At 49.7% G+C, this 16,648-nt stretch overlaps 1 protein-coding gene across 2 annotated transcripts in view; it reads left to right on the forward strand.

Annotated features, from left to right (window-relative positions):
* The window catches only part of LOC120402424 (bifunctional epoxide hydrolase 2-like), a 93,276-nt gene that overhangs the window by 5,205 nt on the left and 71,423 nt on the right, over nt 1-16,648 (forward strand). For both annotated transcript variants that reach the window (XM_039533051.1, XM_039533050.1), the window contains exons 2-5: nt 13,755-13,833; nt 14,572-14,731; nt 15,542-15,732; nt 16,015-16,137. In XM_039533051.1, the coding sequence (XP_039388985.1) occupies nt 13,755-13,833; nt 14,572-14,731; nt 15,542-15,732; nt 16,015-16,137 (553 nt within the window). The remainder of the gene's footprint in view (nt 1-13,754; nt 13,834-14,571; nt 14,732-15,541; nt 15,733-16,014; nt 16,138-16,648) is intronic.

The raw sequence follows: 16,648 nt of genomic DNA on the forward strand, positions 1-16,648 counted from the left end.
TCCAAACAGAATCTGGGGTTTTACTGGGCCACAAGTTCCATGAGAATCATAAACATGATGCAGTTGTAAAAAACGCTAATATTCTGGAGGGCAGATTAACATTAATGCCGTAGGTAAGATACAGGAGGTAACGGTCCTGCTCAATTTAGCGCAGGTGAGACCTCAGCTGGGGTGTCCAGTTCTGGGCAGCACCCTTTGGTAGAGATGTGGACACACTGGAGAGAGTCTAGAGGAGAACAAATACCTGACCTGTGAGGAAACCTCAAAGCAATTGGGCATGCTTAGTCTAGAAGAAAAGAAAACTGAGGCGGCGGGGGGAGGTGATAAGCCTTCACATATGTTAAGGGCTGTGATAAAGAGAAGAAGTGATTTCTTTTCTGCTGAAGGTAGGACAAGAAAGAATGGGCTTAATATGCAGCAAGGGAGATTTAGGTTAGATAGTGCGGGGGAAATCTTTCTACCTCTGAGGGTAGTTAAGCTCTGGAACAGGCTTCTAAGGGAGATTGTGGAATCCCCATGTGACGGTGCTGCCCGTAGGAGCCAGCTGAGGTCACTCAATCAAGGTGAACTGCAAACCAAACGGGGCAGACAAACCCCAAACGCTGGTGGTTATTTCAATACTTAGATTTACCAACCAGCACAGAACAGTTTCTATAGTACCCCACGGGTTACTTAGAAGTTCAAACAACGCAGTTCCCTTAAAGTGCCAGCCTCAGGCCTCCGTCCAGACACACCTGTCAGATATGATGATGATTATTGAAAATCTTACTTCATCATATAAAAGAAAAGGTTCTTCCAATACCAAAGGATCAGCCACATACCCAGGTCCAATTATAATTTAGATCTTACCCAAAATACACGCTATAGCAATTCTTATTAACTCAGCCCTGGTCTACACTAAGCTCGGGGGTCGAACTAGGGTACGCGAATTCAGCTACGTGAATAACGTAGCTGAATTCGAACTACCCTAGTTCGACTTACTTACCATCCAGACGCCGCGGAAGCGAACTCCGCAGCTCCAAGGTCGACTCCGGCAACTCCTCCTGCCGCGGTGGAGTACCGGAGTTCGAACTAGCGCTTCCGGGGTTCGAACTATCGCGTCTAGATTAGACGCGATAGTTCGAACTCTGAGCAGTCGAACTCGCCGCGTCGACCGTCCCGGTAAGTGTAAACGTACCCGAAGCTAAAATTTATTAAAAAAGAAAAGAGAGAGTGTGTTGGTTAAAAGATCAATATACAGACAGACTTGAATTCAATTCTTGAGGTTCAGATGCACAGTAGAGATGAGCTTGTAGTTGCCAAAAGTTCTTTTAGAAATAGTCCATAGGTTCTAGTCCAATGTCCATATTCAGGGTGGCTCCACTCAATGACTGGGGATCTCAATCCTTGTGGCTTAAGGTTTCCCCCTCTTGAAACCCAAAGCAGATCTGAGATGAAGGATCATGTCCCAGGGTTCTTATACATTTCCAGCAGCCTTTTGGCCTGAGAAAACAATAGGCTTAACTCCTTCTCCCAAACATCCTGGCAATTAGCACAGAGTAATTTATCCATTAAACAGTTAAGATACAGGTTACCACAACCTTCAAAGAGACACATAGACAATAATACTATTTCACTCAAGTATCATCATAAATGTTAATATTCCTTTTTTGATCTTTGAATTAAAGCTATAGCAATAGACAAGACTTGTTTGCTGACATCACAAGACCTGAGCAAACACCTACCCTTGAGATATCTAACAATGCAGACTTGCATTTCAAAGCTCTATTCGTTTACATATCTTCCTAACCAGTCCTTAAGGTTCACCCATGGGTCAGGTCAGTCGGTGAGTTCATTAATTCTTTCTGGCCCTGTCATCTTTCAATGAGATATTATATCACACTCATAATGTCACACCCTATCATGGGAGACTTCTAAGAAGAGGTTGGACAATTCTCTGTCAGGGATGGTCCAGGTTTACTTGGTCCTGCCTCAGCACAGGGGGCTGGACTAGATGCCCTGTTCAACCCGACATTTCTCTGATCTTCTTCCTCCTGGATAGAGCAGTGAAGGTGCTTGTGGGTGGGAGGCTTCAGATTTCCATATATCTTGTCTCGAAGGGCCTTTGTTAAGGAATCAGAGTGCTTGTATATCCTGGATGGAGGAGTGCAGGGCACTTGCGGGAGATGGGAAGGAACTGGTACCTGTTGGATGTTGGGGCCATCTGGTGTTATATTGGATCTCTTCCTTATTGGGAATCATGGTTTCTGGGTGGGGGCCAATGTGGGATCCTAGTTTGCAGGACTTCATTCCACATTCAGATTTAGTAATTTAGATTTGTGGCCTATATCTGTAGCTTTCACGTGTCTGTCAATGTCCGTGCTGCGAAGTGAGGCAGTTCTGAAGTTAGGGGGTTGATGTAGATGTGCCTTGTAAATTAATTTGGCTTTCTTAAAAGCATAACAATTGGGGAAGTTCTAGTGCAGAAAAAGAATGTACGGTTTGAACGAATTCATTCACCCCCCTCCCCTTTTATTGGGGGTAGCAAAGGGAGCCCTGGCTGTATTTGATAATAGACAAGAAGACTTAAACAAATAGGGGTGGGGGAAATCGCACTTCAGTTTGGGAGCGATACTGTACTCAGGTTAAGGCGAAAAAGCTGGAAGAGGGGGGGAAAGAAAAGATCATAAGGGAAACAGCTTTCCAATACAGTAACTCCTCACTTAATGTCCTCCCGCTTAATGCTGTTTTGAAGTTACGTCGCTGCTCCATTAGGGAACATGCTCGTTTAAAGTTGTGCAATGTTCCCTTGTAATGTCGTTTGGCTGAATTTATAAGGGAGCATTGCACAAGTTCCTCTTCGCTGCTGCCTCCTCCCCCTCCCTCCCAGCACTTCCCCTGCTGCCAAAAAGCTGTTTGGCGGCACTTAGGACTTTCTGGGAGGGAGGGAGCGAGCGAGCGGGGAAGCTGCACCCCCTTCCCCCCCCCCCAGGCAGGGCCACCCGGAACGCAGGGGCTTTAGGGGCTGCAGGGCCCTAGGCTGAGGGGACCCCAGGGCCCTGGCCTGCAGCTCTAAAGCCCCTTTCGGAATACAGCCCTGCGAGCACGGGCCAGAGGACTCAGGAGGAGCAGGGGCAGCCGCGCAGCCAGCGGCCGGAGAGAAGCGGTGCTTTCCCCTTCAAAGCCGGCCACGGGGCGAGCTGAGGCTGCGGAGGAGGGGGAACAGCAGGGTAGGGGCCGGGGCAGGAGCTCAGGGCCGGGGCAGGAGCTCAGGGCCGGGCAGGAGGGGCCCGCAGGCCGTAGTTTGCCCACCTCTGCATTACTAGATGCGCAGGTGAATGAGCCCCTGATGGTGTGGCTGATGTGGTTGGGTCCTATGATGGTGTCGCTAGAGTAGATATGGGGGCAGATAAGGGAACAAGGTTTGTTACAGGGATTGGTTCCTGGGTTAGTGTGTCTGTGGTGTGTAGTTGCTGGTGAGTATTTGCTTCAGGTTGGGGGGGCTGAAGCAAAAGTAATTTCCCCTCTCTTGGTTTTGACTCCTCATCATCAATTATTGGGAGTGGACCACATCCATCCTGACTGGATTGGCCTTGTCATCATTGGTTCTCCACTTGTAAGGTAACTTCCTTCTCTTCAGGTGCCAGTATATCTATGCCTGTATCTGTAATTTTCAGTCCATGCATCTAAAGAAGTGGGTTTTTTTACCACAAAAGCTTATGCCCAAAGAAATCTATTAGTCTTTCAGATGCCACTGGACTCCTCGTTGTTTCCGTGGATACAGATTAGCATGGCTACTCCTCTGATACAGAAATTTGGAGTGGCGACATCACAAACGAGGCCTTCATTTCACGTAATTTCATTTCATATAATTAGTTACTACACGGTACTGTCCATCCATGTTCTAGGTTACCCTTACTGCTGGTTGTCACCATCTGGTAAACTTTGCTTAACAGGAGTGGCTAGCTTCTCCTACAAACAACTTATGTACCACATTACGTGTTTCATGACATCTGCTTGTTACCTCCCCTTGTATCTTGCTCCAGGTGCCTTGGGCAAAATATCCCTATTCATCCCATCTGTCAAACCCTTTTTTCTTGGGTTAGGCCAGGCTGTACTTGTGTTAATCTTTTGGAGTGTGTTCACACACATCCCCAGTATCTGTTGCTTCTTAGGAGTGCCTGTGTTTTGCAACATTAGCAGTGCCCCTGCCAAGGTCGTGTATAGGACAGTAAATTTCTTAGCATCTGCTTTAATCCATGGCCTGATTTTGGTTCATGACATGGCTTGACTTTGCTGACTATGGTTTGGGCCTTCGGTCTTGCAACAGGCCTTGTGCTCCAGGGTGTGTGTGTGTGTGTCTGTCTGTCTGTCTCTCTCTCTCTCTTTCTCCCCCACACCTTGTATCCCAAAGCTCCCAGCTGTGTGTGTTCACGCGCAGCCGGTGAACACTTCACTCGCCGCTAAAATGTAGCCCAGCTCTTGGGATGAATTTGATAGCTGATTTACAGTGTGCAAACAATCAACGCAGAAAGAAGACTACTGTGTCCAGTTGCAACCGCAGGGGGATTGCTGCAGTATGTAATTCTATCTGGGTGGGGTAGCCAAACATCTCTTGCAATAAAACTATCTGTCTGAAGGACAAGATAATGATCGTAACTCGACTTTCTAAATGAAGAAATTGATCTTCTCTGATTTGGTCACCAGTTCTTAAAGTGAGACCAAATTGGAAAACAGCATTGCCCTAGAAATAGCACATTTCATTTTGTTTCAAGATTGCCTGCAAGCGAGTCTTTCTTCATTCACGGTAACAAAGATCTATCAGTAATGGGTTTTTTTGTGGTAGAGCTTTTAACATGGTACGTCAAGAATCTCTTTCCTTGGCAAAACAACCTCTTGCCACTTGCATATTAAGATGCTTCCTTACAAATAAACGGGAGGTGCTGTTATGAAATAAATTAATACTGGAAGCAGGGGGCTTGTTCTTGCCAGGCTTCTTTTGCCAGGTTACACACACAACTCAAACTGTGAAAAGCAGCCAGGGTGTTCAGTCTGCTATTCAGCAAATGCACCGTAAAGGCAGAAGGTGACGCATGGGAAAGCAGGTGAGAGAAGAGCTGACTGGAAATACAATCTTGTTAAATACCTGGGAGTAAGTTCATCTCTGGGATTATCACCTGGGAGGAATTTTGCCCCAGCATCCTAACGGTTAACATAGTCATGGCTGCCTTCATTATACATGTAACTATAGGCATCTTTTTCAAGGCTTGAAGGGTTAAATTCTCATTACCGCTCTTCTGTAGGCACCGATCTCTGAGGTGTAGGAGGCTCACGGAGTTCAGCGGCGCTGCCCTGGGGCCAGAACTTCGCCCGAAGGGGGTAGGATGCTGTGCTGAAGCAGCTGAGTTGGGCATGGCTCCTCGTGCAGTAGCTGGGCTTATTGCTTGGTATCTGTTCTCAGCACAGTGTTTCCTCCCCTCCCTCAACAAGGCATCTGCATTTCGGGTGAGGAGAGAGGTCGTGGGGTTAGGAGCCTGCCTAGGGCCCAGCCAGGGAGAACCCTCGCTCACTGTTACGCTGTCCAGTTCACTGTGGTTTGGGGTTTCCAGATAAGTTACTGCTAGCGACTCCCCTTGTAAAAACCGCCGTCAAAAATATTTTATTCCAGATGCAGAAAAAGGGGGGGGGAACAGTTAAAGCATTTGAAACATGAATTGTTGAGACTTTTGTTGTAACAGTATCCCTCGTTCTCTTTTGCTATGTAGAGTATGGGGTGGGGGGACTCTGCTTGGCAATCTTTTCGATGGGATTAAAGATGACAATTAATAGCATCTTTTGGAGGAAAGTTTAGTGTTGATGGGCTGGAGTTGTTAGGAGTCGGAGACGTTTGCTGTAAGACAAAATGAAACCCACACAAGAGTAGCAAAGATAGAAAATGCAGCTTCTGTCTCTGGGGCTGACTCTCATTTGCAGCTTCGCTGCTGGAGAAATGCAGCCCCAGCACGTGGTCCAGGCAGCCATCTAAAACCTGGCCAACGGTTCTCAGCCCTGGGCCGTTTGGGATGTTACCTGTTGTGTCCGGTCAGCTCAGACTCAGTGCTGAGGCACAGACTGGCGTTGTCTTGGTGGCTAAGCCAGGCTCTCATTACACAGAAGGCAAAAAGAGGAGCAATAAGATGGGGAAGAAAAATGATTTTTTTTTTGTCGCGCGGGTGGGAGAGAGGGAAGGGGAAACATTAGAACCCAAGTCTCGTATTCAAGATGTTCAGGGTTCAGCTGAATCATCTGGAGGTGGTGATGTCATCTGGCTCCCCTCTGTGGCCCAGCCCGGCCTGGCCTGGTCAGGATCCCTTTCAGGATCAGGACAATGAAGGCCCAGTGGTGTGATGGTGGATTCTGGGGTCCAAGGAAGAGATGGGGTGGCAGCCATGACGATAGAGCTTGTTCCTTCCAGACCAGTCATGTGTTGATCCCGGATAAACACCCTCTAAGATGAGCTGGCAACCTCCTTGCATCAAAATGATTAGGGGTCTGGAGCACGTGACTTATGAGGAGAGGCTGAGGGAACTGGGATTGTTTAGCCTGCAGAAGAGAAGAATGAGGCGGGATTTGATAGCTGCTTTCAACTACCTGAAAGGGGGTTCCAACGAGGATGGATCTAGACTGTTCTCAATGGTAGAAGATGACAGAACAAGGAGTAATGGTCTCAAGTTGCAGCGGGGGAGGTTTAGGTTGGACATTACGAAAAACTTTTTCACTAGTAGGGTGGTGAAGAACTGGAATGGGTTACCTAGGGAGGTGGTGGAATCTCCTTCCTTAGAGGTTTTTAAGGTCAGGCTTGACCAAGCCCTGGATGGGATGATTTAGTTGGGTTTGGTCCTGCTTTGAGCAGGGGGTTGGACTAGATACCTCCTGAGGTCCCTTCCAACCCTGAGATTCTATGATTCTATGAAAATAATCATTAAAACACATTATGGGGACTTTCATTGTGAATATTTCTACAGTCTTTCAGCTTACCAGGAGCCTTGCAGACCCATTAGCACAGTTCTAACATAAACAGTCCCAGTTTTTACCAATCTGTTGGCCTCTGACTTCTGGTGACTTCTACAGTCTTTTGTGACAGGCTGAATTGAATTTTTCTGATCATAGACCACTTCAGAGGACAGGCCTCTGTACCACACAGAGCAGAGGTTCTGGGGTTCCACATCCGAGAAGGGGATCTCTGTATACACCATTCAATGTTCTGTTAATACAGGGTTGATCAGATTGGTGGCGGGTGCATGGAAGAAGAATCTGTTAGCCCTGCGGTGCAGTAGAATCCACTGTCAGGAGTGTGAAACTCCTGCCCACCTACACCCTAGCAGCCTCTTTGGTTAGTACAGTTGAACATCGAAAAGCAAGTTTTTCAGTCAGTATAATCACTGGTTAAAAATTGACGGATGCCAAAATTAGGAGGTGGGGGGAGCTTAACTTTAACTTGTCCTCCTGCGCTGCCCCATGGTTCAGAAATCGACACATGGGCATTCTAAATGGAGATGGTAAGAAGATGATTTTGTTAACTTTACATTTTCTGACATGGTTTTTATATTTTTCATATTATGGTTGGACCCAGACACCCCAGCTGAGATCAGATCCCTGTTGTACTGGGGATCTGTACATACACATGGTAATACAGTCCGTACCCTGACGCGCTCGCAAGCTAAGTAAATAAGACAAAGGGTGGGAGAAAGGAAGCATCTCCATTTCACAGATGAGGAACTGGGCCATGGCCACTGAGTGCTTGGCAGAGCCAGGAATTCAATATGGATCTCCTGAGTCCCAGTCCAGTTTCTAAGCTATGAGGACAAGGCATCTTGGTATGACAGGCCTGTCTTTCCTCTCAGGGCTTGGCTATGACGAATGCCATGCACACACTCTCCTGCTCTGTCTGATTTTGTTGCCCCACCTTCGGAGAAACGAACGAAGTTGAACGTGCTCTTAGGTGGCTTCAGCCGTTACTGTGTCTGAAATCTGAACCCCGTTCTGATACCCCTGATCCTGGCAACTTGCACTCCCGTATGGCAGAACAGCATGTGGCATAAGAGGCCTTGCCCCAGCATGGCTGCAAGAAAGGAAACTGATGTCAGATGGAGCTGACACTGTAAGCTCAGATATTTCAGAGAGTTCGGTTCTGAGCAGAGGAGACCCCTCAACACTGAGAATTTTGAGGTGCCATCGCTCTAAACCTGTTGTCTCTTGGGTCAAACTTGAGGCAGGCCCTGCGTTCCTCCACGGCGGTTAATCTTTGCCCACAAGTCAAGAGCTGAATGTGCTAAGGGAGGCGTAACGACCTCCCAGTGTCTGGAGGGTGCAAGTGTAATGCTGACAGACCCCGGTTGCCGGCGAGCAGGATCAAACCGGGGACCTCTGGAGCTTAGTGCATGAGCCTCTACTGCATGAGCTAAAAGCCGACTGGCTCTTAGCTCAGGCTGTAGAGCAGACTCATTAATTTCTCTTTGTCAGTGGTCTTGGTGCCACCAGATGGGACAGAACATCACACCCAGGAGGTGTGTGGGCTACACAAGCGCCAGGCTACGGCTGTGCTGAGCCACGCGTCCCCGCACAAGTTGTGCATGCAGCTGCTGTCCGTGGAAACCCCTCAGCGCCAGGGCTGGAGTCTCATAGCACTGGTGGGCAGCAGGGGGCTTGCTCCTGGCTTGGTACCTTGCCCTGGGCAGCAGGGTGGATCCTGTGAACATGCCCCTTCAAAGGGTGTTGCAGCAGCTGTGCAGTCTCTGTGCACCGTAGGGGTTTTGTTCTCTGTAGGCGCAATGCGTCCGGTTCTCTGGTACTGCTGCTGCATTGCAGCATTACAGCCATTGGTATAGGGTTGGCAGAATTCAATTTTAACCTTTTATATCACTTTGATAACACTGATGTTTATTTTTAAGTAGCTTTTTTCAATTTAAATGTTCACAATTGCAAGGAACTGAGGGCGGCTGAGACAATCAGGGAAGGGGGATCATAGAATATCTGGGTTGGAAGGGACCTCAGGAGGTATCTAGTCCAACCCTCTGCTCAAAGCAGGACCAACCCCAACTAAATCATCCCAGCCAGGGCTTTGTCAAGCCTGCCCTTAAAAACCTCTAAGGAAGGAGATTCCACCACCTCCCTAGGTAACCCATTCCAGTGCTTCACCACCCTCCTAGTGAAATAGTGTTTCCTAATATCCAACCTAGACCTCCCCCACTGCAACTTGAGACCATTGCTCCTTGTTCTGTCATCTGCCACCACTGAACAGCTGAGCTCCATCCTCTTTGAAACCCCCCTTCATGTAGTTGATGGCTACTATCAAATCCCACCTCACTTGTCTTTTCTGCAGACTAAATAATCCCAGTTCCCTCAGCCTCTCCTCGTAAATCATGTGCTGCAGCCCCCTGATAATTTTTGTTGCTCTCCGCTGGACTCTCTCCAATTTGTCCCCGTCCTTTCTGTAGTGGGGGCCCCGAAACTGGATGCAGTACTCCAGATGTGGCCTCACCAGTGCCGAATAGAGGGGAATAATCACTTCCTTCATTCTGCTGGCAATACTCTTACTAATGCAGCCCAATATGCCATTGGTCTTCTTGGCGACAAGGGCACACTGTTGACTCATAGCCAGCTTCTCGTCCACTGTAATCCCCAGGTCCTTTTCTGCAGATAGGGATAAGGGTGACCAGGTGTCCAGTTTTTGACTGGGCCATTAGAAGTTTGGTCAGTGGTGCTGGTTGGGGCTAAGGTAGGCTAGTCCCTACCTGTCCTGGCATTGTGCTGCACCCTGGCCAGCAGGTCGGGCTTCTGGGTGGGGACCATGGGGCTCCATGCACTTCTCCCACCCTGAGCACCGGCTCTGCACTCCCGTTGGCCTGGAACCACACCCTGTCCCGCACCCCAGCCCCCTGCTCCAGCCCGGTGAAAGTGAGTGAGGGTGGGGGAGTGCGAGCCACTGAGGGAGGGGGAATGTAGTGAGGGGGGTTGGGGACTCGGGGAAGGGGCAGGGTTAGGGTGTTCAGTTTTGTGCAATTAGAAAGTTGGCAACCCTAGAGGGGGGTCAGACGTTTATTTAATGCGAGCAGACAGAGATTCAAACTGTTAAAGCTTTATCATAGTTAAAACACCAAGTGTCAACATCACAAGTCAAAATATATAAAGTAAATATCCTTAAATCAAACTCTCCGGTCTCCAGCAGCACTTTTTGTACTACACGTGATGGAAATTTCCTCGGTTTGTGCGTGTACGGTGAAATTGACACTTACTGATTTAAAAAACGTAATCAAATCTTTCCAAGCGTAGCCATCTTCAAGGATGTCTAAGAACTAAGTGTGGCATGTGGAGGAAGATGATGAAATGGAGCAGGGACCATGGAAGGAAACATGTCAACAGAGCGGTGACTAGGGGAGCGTTGGAACCTATGTTGTTTGGTTTGCTGGCAGCCAGGGTGGCCAATGCCCTAGAAAATGTGCTGGAGGGGTTTAACCTGCATTGGCAGGGAGCTGGACTGGCTGTGATCCGGTTATTTAAACCGTCTTAATGTTGGCAACAAACTGGAGTGGCCCCACTTGATCTGTGATGCGACTCGCCATTCAAAAGGCCTTTGTCCCTTTAGCTCCTGTCGCTTCTGATTTTTTTTTTGATGTGTCAAACTTTCCATTACCTGCCGGATCCTGGTGAGACGGGAGCCAGGTATCTGAGAAATTGTTGCTCAAGCCCTTGATAGAACAAAGTCCTCCAAACTGGCTGGAGGGGCCGGAAGGATTAAGCTAATCAGGGAAGATTAAACAAACGAATGTCGTTTAAGCTGTGCATTTAGCTGCTGCTAAAGCAGATGGGATTGGGGCACTTTTCTGAGGGGCTTGAGGGGGGAGGGGGAGGCATTAGTTTGGGTGGCCCAAAACTATTGGGGTGCGGTAGCAGAGCCCTCTAGGTGCACGTCTGCTCTGCAGTCTGACCAGCAAGGCGTTGATGCTGGTGGGCAGCCAATGGGAGGTGAGGGCGTCCAGCGTCTCACAGGATCGAGCCTTAAATAAGGGCGTTGTTTTTTTTTAAAGATGCCTCTCGGCCCTTTGTTGTGGGGCTGGGTTAGTCATTGATGTGGACGGGTGCCCTCCCTGAGGTCCTGCTGCTGGGGCGCCCCCTAGGGGAAGGCGCTTTGGAGCAGCGGCACTGCAAGAATCCTTCCTCTAGAGCGCAGGGGTGGGCAAACTTTTTGGCCTGAGGGCCACATGGAGGTTCCAGAACGGTATGGAGGGCCGGGTAGGGAAGGCTGTGCCTCCCCAAACAGCCTGGCCCCTGCCCTCTGACTGCCCCCTCTCCCTCCCCGTTCCCTGACTGCCCCCCTCAGAACCCCCGACATACCCAACCCCCACGCTCCTTGTCCCCTGACCGCCCCCTCCCGGGACCCCAGCCCCTAACTGCCCCCTTGGGACCCCATCCCCTATCCAACCCACCCTGCTCCTTATCCCCTGATCTCCCCCTAGCCACCCCCAACAGCCCCCCCAGGATTCCTACGCCTATCCAATCGCCTCCTGTCCCCTGACCGTCCCCTGGTACCCTCTGCCCCTTACCCAACCTCCTCGCCCCCTTACCATGCTGCTCAGAGCACCAGGACTGGCAGCCGCGCTCTCAGCCGGAGCCAGCCATGCTGCCACTCTGCCCGGCAGGAGCTCGGAGCCCCGCTGCCTAGAGCGCTGGCGGCACGGCGAGCTGAGCTGCAGAGGAGGGGCTGGGGGCTAGCCTCCCCAGCCGGGATCTCAAGGGCTGGGCAGGAGGGTCCCATGGGCCGGATGTGGCTGGCGGGCCGTAGTTTGCCCACCTCTGCTCTAGAGGGTGAAAGTGCCACCCTGTGTGCTGCTGTGAGAGATGCAGAGAATTGGAAGAGAGGATAGTCTAGAGCAGGGGTGGGCAAAATACGGCCTGTGGGCCACGTCCGGCTCATCAGACCTTTCAATCCGGCCCTCGAACTCCAGCCGGAGAGCGGGGTTGGGGGCTTGGAAGCAGCGGCATGTCCCTCCTCTGGCTCCTACGTGTAGGGGCAGCCAGAGGGCTATGCACGCTGCCCTTGCCCCAAGCGCCAGCTCTGCAGCTCCCATTGGCTAGGAACTGTGGCCAATGGGAGCTGCAGGGGCGGCCCCTGTGGGAGGGGCAGCATGCAGAGCCGCATGGCCGGCATTGCGCCTCTGCATAGGAGCTGGAGGGGGTACATGCCGCTGCTTCTGGGAGCTGCAGTGGCGGCCCCTGTGGACAAGGCAGCGTGCAGAGCCATCTTGCCACGCCTCTGAGTAGGAGCCGGAGGAGGGACATGCCGCTGCTTCGAGGACTGCTTGAGGTAAGTGCCGCCTGGAGCCTGCAACCCTGAGCCTTTCCCCATGCCCCCAACCCCCTGCCCCAGCCCTGATCCCCCTCCCACTCTCTGAACCCCTCGGTCCCAGCCCAGAGCACCCTTGTGTACCCCAAACCTCTCATCCCCAGCCCCACCCCAGAACCCGCACCTCCAGCCAGAGCCCTCAATCCTCCCCTCCACCTCAACCCCCAATTTTGTGAGCATTCATGATCCACCATATAATTTCTACACCCAGATGTGGCCAAAAAGTTTGCCCACCCCCGGTCTAGAGGTAAGAGCACCAGCCTGGGCTGTGGGAGACCAGGAATCAATTCCTGCTCTGCCACAGACACCCACTGTGTGACCTTGGCAGGTCACTTAATCTCTCTCCAGTCCCCAGCTGTACAATGGGGTAATAGCGCCTGGTGAGGTGCTGAGATACTAGGATAAGGAGGCCATAGAAGTAGCTAAGATAGTCACAATGAGCAGAGTCCTGCAAATCTGCGGATATCTGTGGACCGTGTTTGCGGGTCGGATGCAAATGCAAATCTTGTATGCACACAGGGCTCTAACATTGAGGCCCCAGTCCTGAAACAACTACAATTAATACTAGATCTCAAAGCACTTCACAAAGGAGGTCACTATCATCCCAGTTAAACAGATGGGGAAACTGAGGCACGGGGCGGTGAAGTGAATTTCCCAAGGTTGCCCAGCAGTCCCAGTCCACTAGGCCACGTGGTGCCTCCCAATACAAATCAGTGATGGGATGAAATGAAGCAAAGGGAAAGTCTGAGATGAATGACACAAAAGCTTTCCTGATGTAAAATCTACCTGACCACCAATATTCTTTTAGCAGAAGTGATAGAAGCTTCAGCACTTGAACTCCAGTTCTGGACTGTACAAAGCATTGGGGAGTATTGTGAGCCACACTGCAGTGGCAAGGGATGAACCAGCTTATCCTTTGACTTAACTTGACTGGAGTTGCACCGGGGATTAATTTAGCTCACCAGCTTAATAGGCCATTTTCATCTCCAATGTTTGACTTAGAGGCCTTGTGCTCTCAAGTAAGATGATGTCTTTTTTCCATAATTGACTTTCCCTCCCACGCTACTGGCTTTTATTCTGTAGCTTGCAGGACCAATGGGTAGATGATGCGTAAGGAGAATAATATCCAGCTTTCTCTCTCAGCGCTCTGCAGTGTCAACAGGAGACACAGGAATAAACGTTTTCCCCACTCGACGAATCAAAGATCCCTGGGGAGTGAGACGCTCTCTTGGCAGTCCCTCTTCAGAGTAGAACTGAGCTGCCGAATGGGTTCCAGCCAGTGCATTGACAGTGCTCGGTCCTTGTCTGGCAGGAAGTTGTAACTTGACAGGAGCATCCTGGAGCCAGCTGCTGCTTGTTCGTTCCTTACTGTAATGTATTTGTTGATTTTTAGGAACTTTTTGCAAAATGTCATCGCAGGCCCTGATGGTCCCTATGCCAGAGCGATGAGAGGAGAGATCGCCCTATCTCAGGTAAGAGATCATCTCAGCTGAGCGCTGTGAGAGTTGAGCAGATGGGCAGGACACGACTTGTGTTGGACACAAGCTGTGCAGATGTCCTGCCAAGACAAAGTTTCTTCTTGGCTCACCTGGTGAAGCTATTGCCTGTGGGCCAAGAAGGGGCTAGGTTTGAATCTTGAGAATGGTAACTTTGTGGCGTTCACACTTAACTAGTCTGGCCTCAGGATGGGCTTAAGTCTGCTATAGCTTGGCAATTTCACCATGAGAAATAGCCTCCACCAGTGGTAGATTAATTACTTGGCTTATGTCCAATGCTATTTCCTCAGATCTAAAACACGGTGCACTTGGTTTCTTTATTTGTTCTGGCTAAATCCTTTCATTCCTGCTTTCTGGGGGAGAGGGGTCTTTAATACACCTCTACCCCAATATAACACTGTCCTTGGGACCCAAAAAATCTTTTCGTATTATAGGTGAAACCGCATTATATCGAACTTGCTTTGATCCACTGGAGTGTGCAGCCCCGCCCCAGGAGCACTGCTTTACCATGTTATAGCCAAATTTGTGTTATATCAGGTCACGTTATATCAGGGTAGAGGTGTGCTAGCTTATTGGTAACCCTTAAACTTCATTAGGAAATAGTTAATGTGGAGCGTGTGTATTGATGGGATTCAGAGTTTTGAGTGACTTTCCCTCATTTTGTGTTGAGATGTAACTTGATCTCCTTTGGGTGATGGGAACTCTGTTTTTAAGCTGGTTTCTGAGCTGGAAGAGGATTGCAAGAAAGTTGCTGCCTCCTCGGGGGCTTCTCTCCCGGAGACGTTCTCCATAGCACAGGTCTTTGAGGATATTATGACACAAGGAAAGCTCAATACTGATGTTCTGCAAGCTGCTGTAACTCTCAGGAACAATGGTAAGTGATGGCTACTTGCTGTTAGCATTCCTGCCCACCCAGCTATGCTACACCAGTAACCACGTTCAGGTGTGATCCTGGTCCATTCTTGTTACGATAGGGTTTCTCTTGTCCTGTGTGGACTGGATTTATTGGAAACAAACAAAAAAACCCTCTCAATCCTCAGTTGGGACTAGGTCAAACAGACCCGAGCAACTGAACCACCACCTTAGAAAGAGACTGCATCCAAATCCGCATGGAGTAGCTGCCTTAGATAATGACAATGACAATGAGGGACTGTTCAGTCTCCCAAAATGAAGTCCTGCCAATTTCTTCAACCCAGTGGCCAGAAGCAGAAACCTCTGCTGGTTGTCGGATTCCATTCTGCCTACCTAAATTCCACCAACAGTCTCAATGGGACATGGGATTCTTCTTCACTTCCTGTCCCAAACTGTTGCATAACAGAAGCGGTGTGCTCTTCATCTAACAACCTACCTGACCTTAAGATGGAGATGGGTAAATTTCTGAACAGGATTATGTGACTGGGTGGTGGTAAAGGGTCTTGATCATGCACCCCTTGCTCAACAGGGAGTCCTCACTCGAGTGGTCCCTCCAGACTTCAGGAGTAAAGACACCTAGCATGAGTAGAGCCTCGCAAAGTTGGGCCCTTTGTTTGTAAAGCTCTTTGAGATCCTCTGTGGTTAAAGTGGATATAGAGAGATGAGATGTGTAATTGCTGACAGACAGCTGGGTGGTGGAAAGAGGGATTCTCCTTAATCATTCCCAGTCTGAATAGCCCCGCGACCCATTTAGTCATCTTTCCCGTTACAGGGTTCAGGACGTGTGTGCTCACAAATAACTGGATAGATGACGGTCCTCAGAGACACATCACAGCTCTTGCGCTCTCTCTGCTGAGGAGGCATTTTGATCTGGTGATCGAGTCTTGCCGTGTCGGTCTGAAGAAGCCAGACCCTCGAATTTACGAGTATGCGCTGGACGTGCTGAAGGCGAAACCGCAGGAGGTGCAGGCACAACTTACTTCTAGTTACGGGACAATGGCAAAGACTGCCCAAAGCGACCCAACTAGACATACAAAGGGGCCTGGCTTTCAGAAAGTGCTGGGCACACCTGTCGGTGTGAACCAGGGCTTCTCAAGTTGGGCACCCAAAATCAGTAGACACTGATGTGAAAATCTCTTGGCCCAAATCACTGGGGAATCACAGCAACGTCCCCTTCCCCCCGTTCTCCCCAAAACTCTGCTCTCCCTTGACTGACCCCAGATTCCGAATCTCTCCTGAATCCAGGTTATTTTCCTGGATGACATCGGAGCTAACTTAAAGCCAGCCCAGGAAATGGGAATAGCCACCATCCTTGTCAAGGACACCGATGCTGCCCTGAAGGAACTGCAGGACCTGTGTGGAATTCAGGTATCTGGTGGCATTGCTAACACTGCTGTCAATCCAAAGTGAGAGTAGAACTTGGTTCAGTTATGCAGTACCTGGGTGAATGTAATCACCAGAAGCAAAGGAGTCCGGCTCTTAGAAGGGTTAATCCTGCCGCTCTAATCTGTTAGAAATCTGCAGAAGAGGTAGCAAAATAGAGGAGGATGTTAAAAGATCTGGCAGATAAAATTCATTTCAAAAGTCCCGTACATGGATCTGATGAGGAGGTAAAGCCCTGTAATGGATTAAGAACTGTCAGGTAGGAACCAGAGTAAGACTTTAATGAGCACGGAAGGAGGTTAATAGTGTGGTGCCCTGAGGATCAGTACTAAGAGGTGCCTTCTCCTTGGCTAAGGTGCTAGTGACTGTAACTCCACTCAGCCTTTCTCACCTTTTGCAGTGTTTGACTCATGTTGGCTTATTTAATCACAAGCTGATCGTGTTACCACCTGCAGAGCCTGAGTGAAGCTTTCCAGGCTTCCCTTGCTCATAGGTT

Source organism: Mauremys reevesii, linkage group 3, assembly GCF_016161935.1.
Source record: "Mauremys reevesii isolate NIE-2019 linkage group 3, ASM1616193v1, whole genome shotgun sequence".
NCBI lineage: Eukaryota > Metazoa > Chordata > Testudines > Geoemydidae > Mauremys > Mauremys reevesii.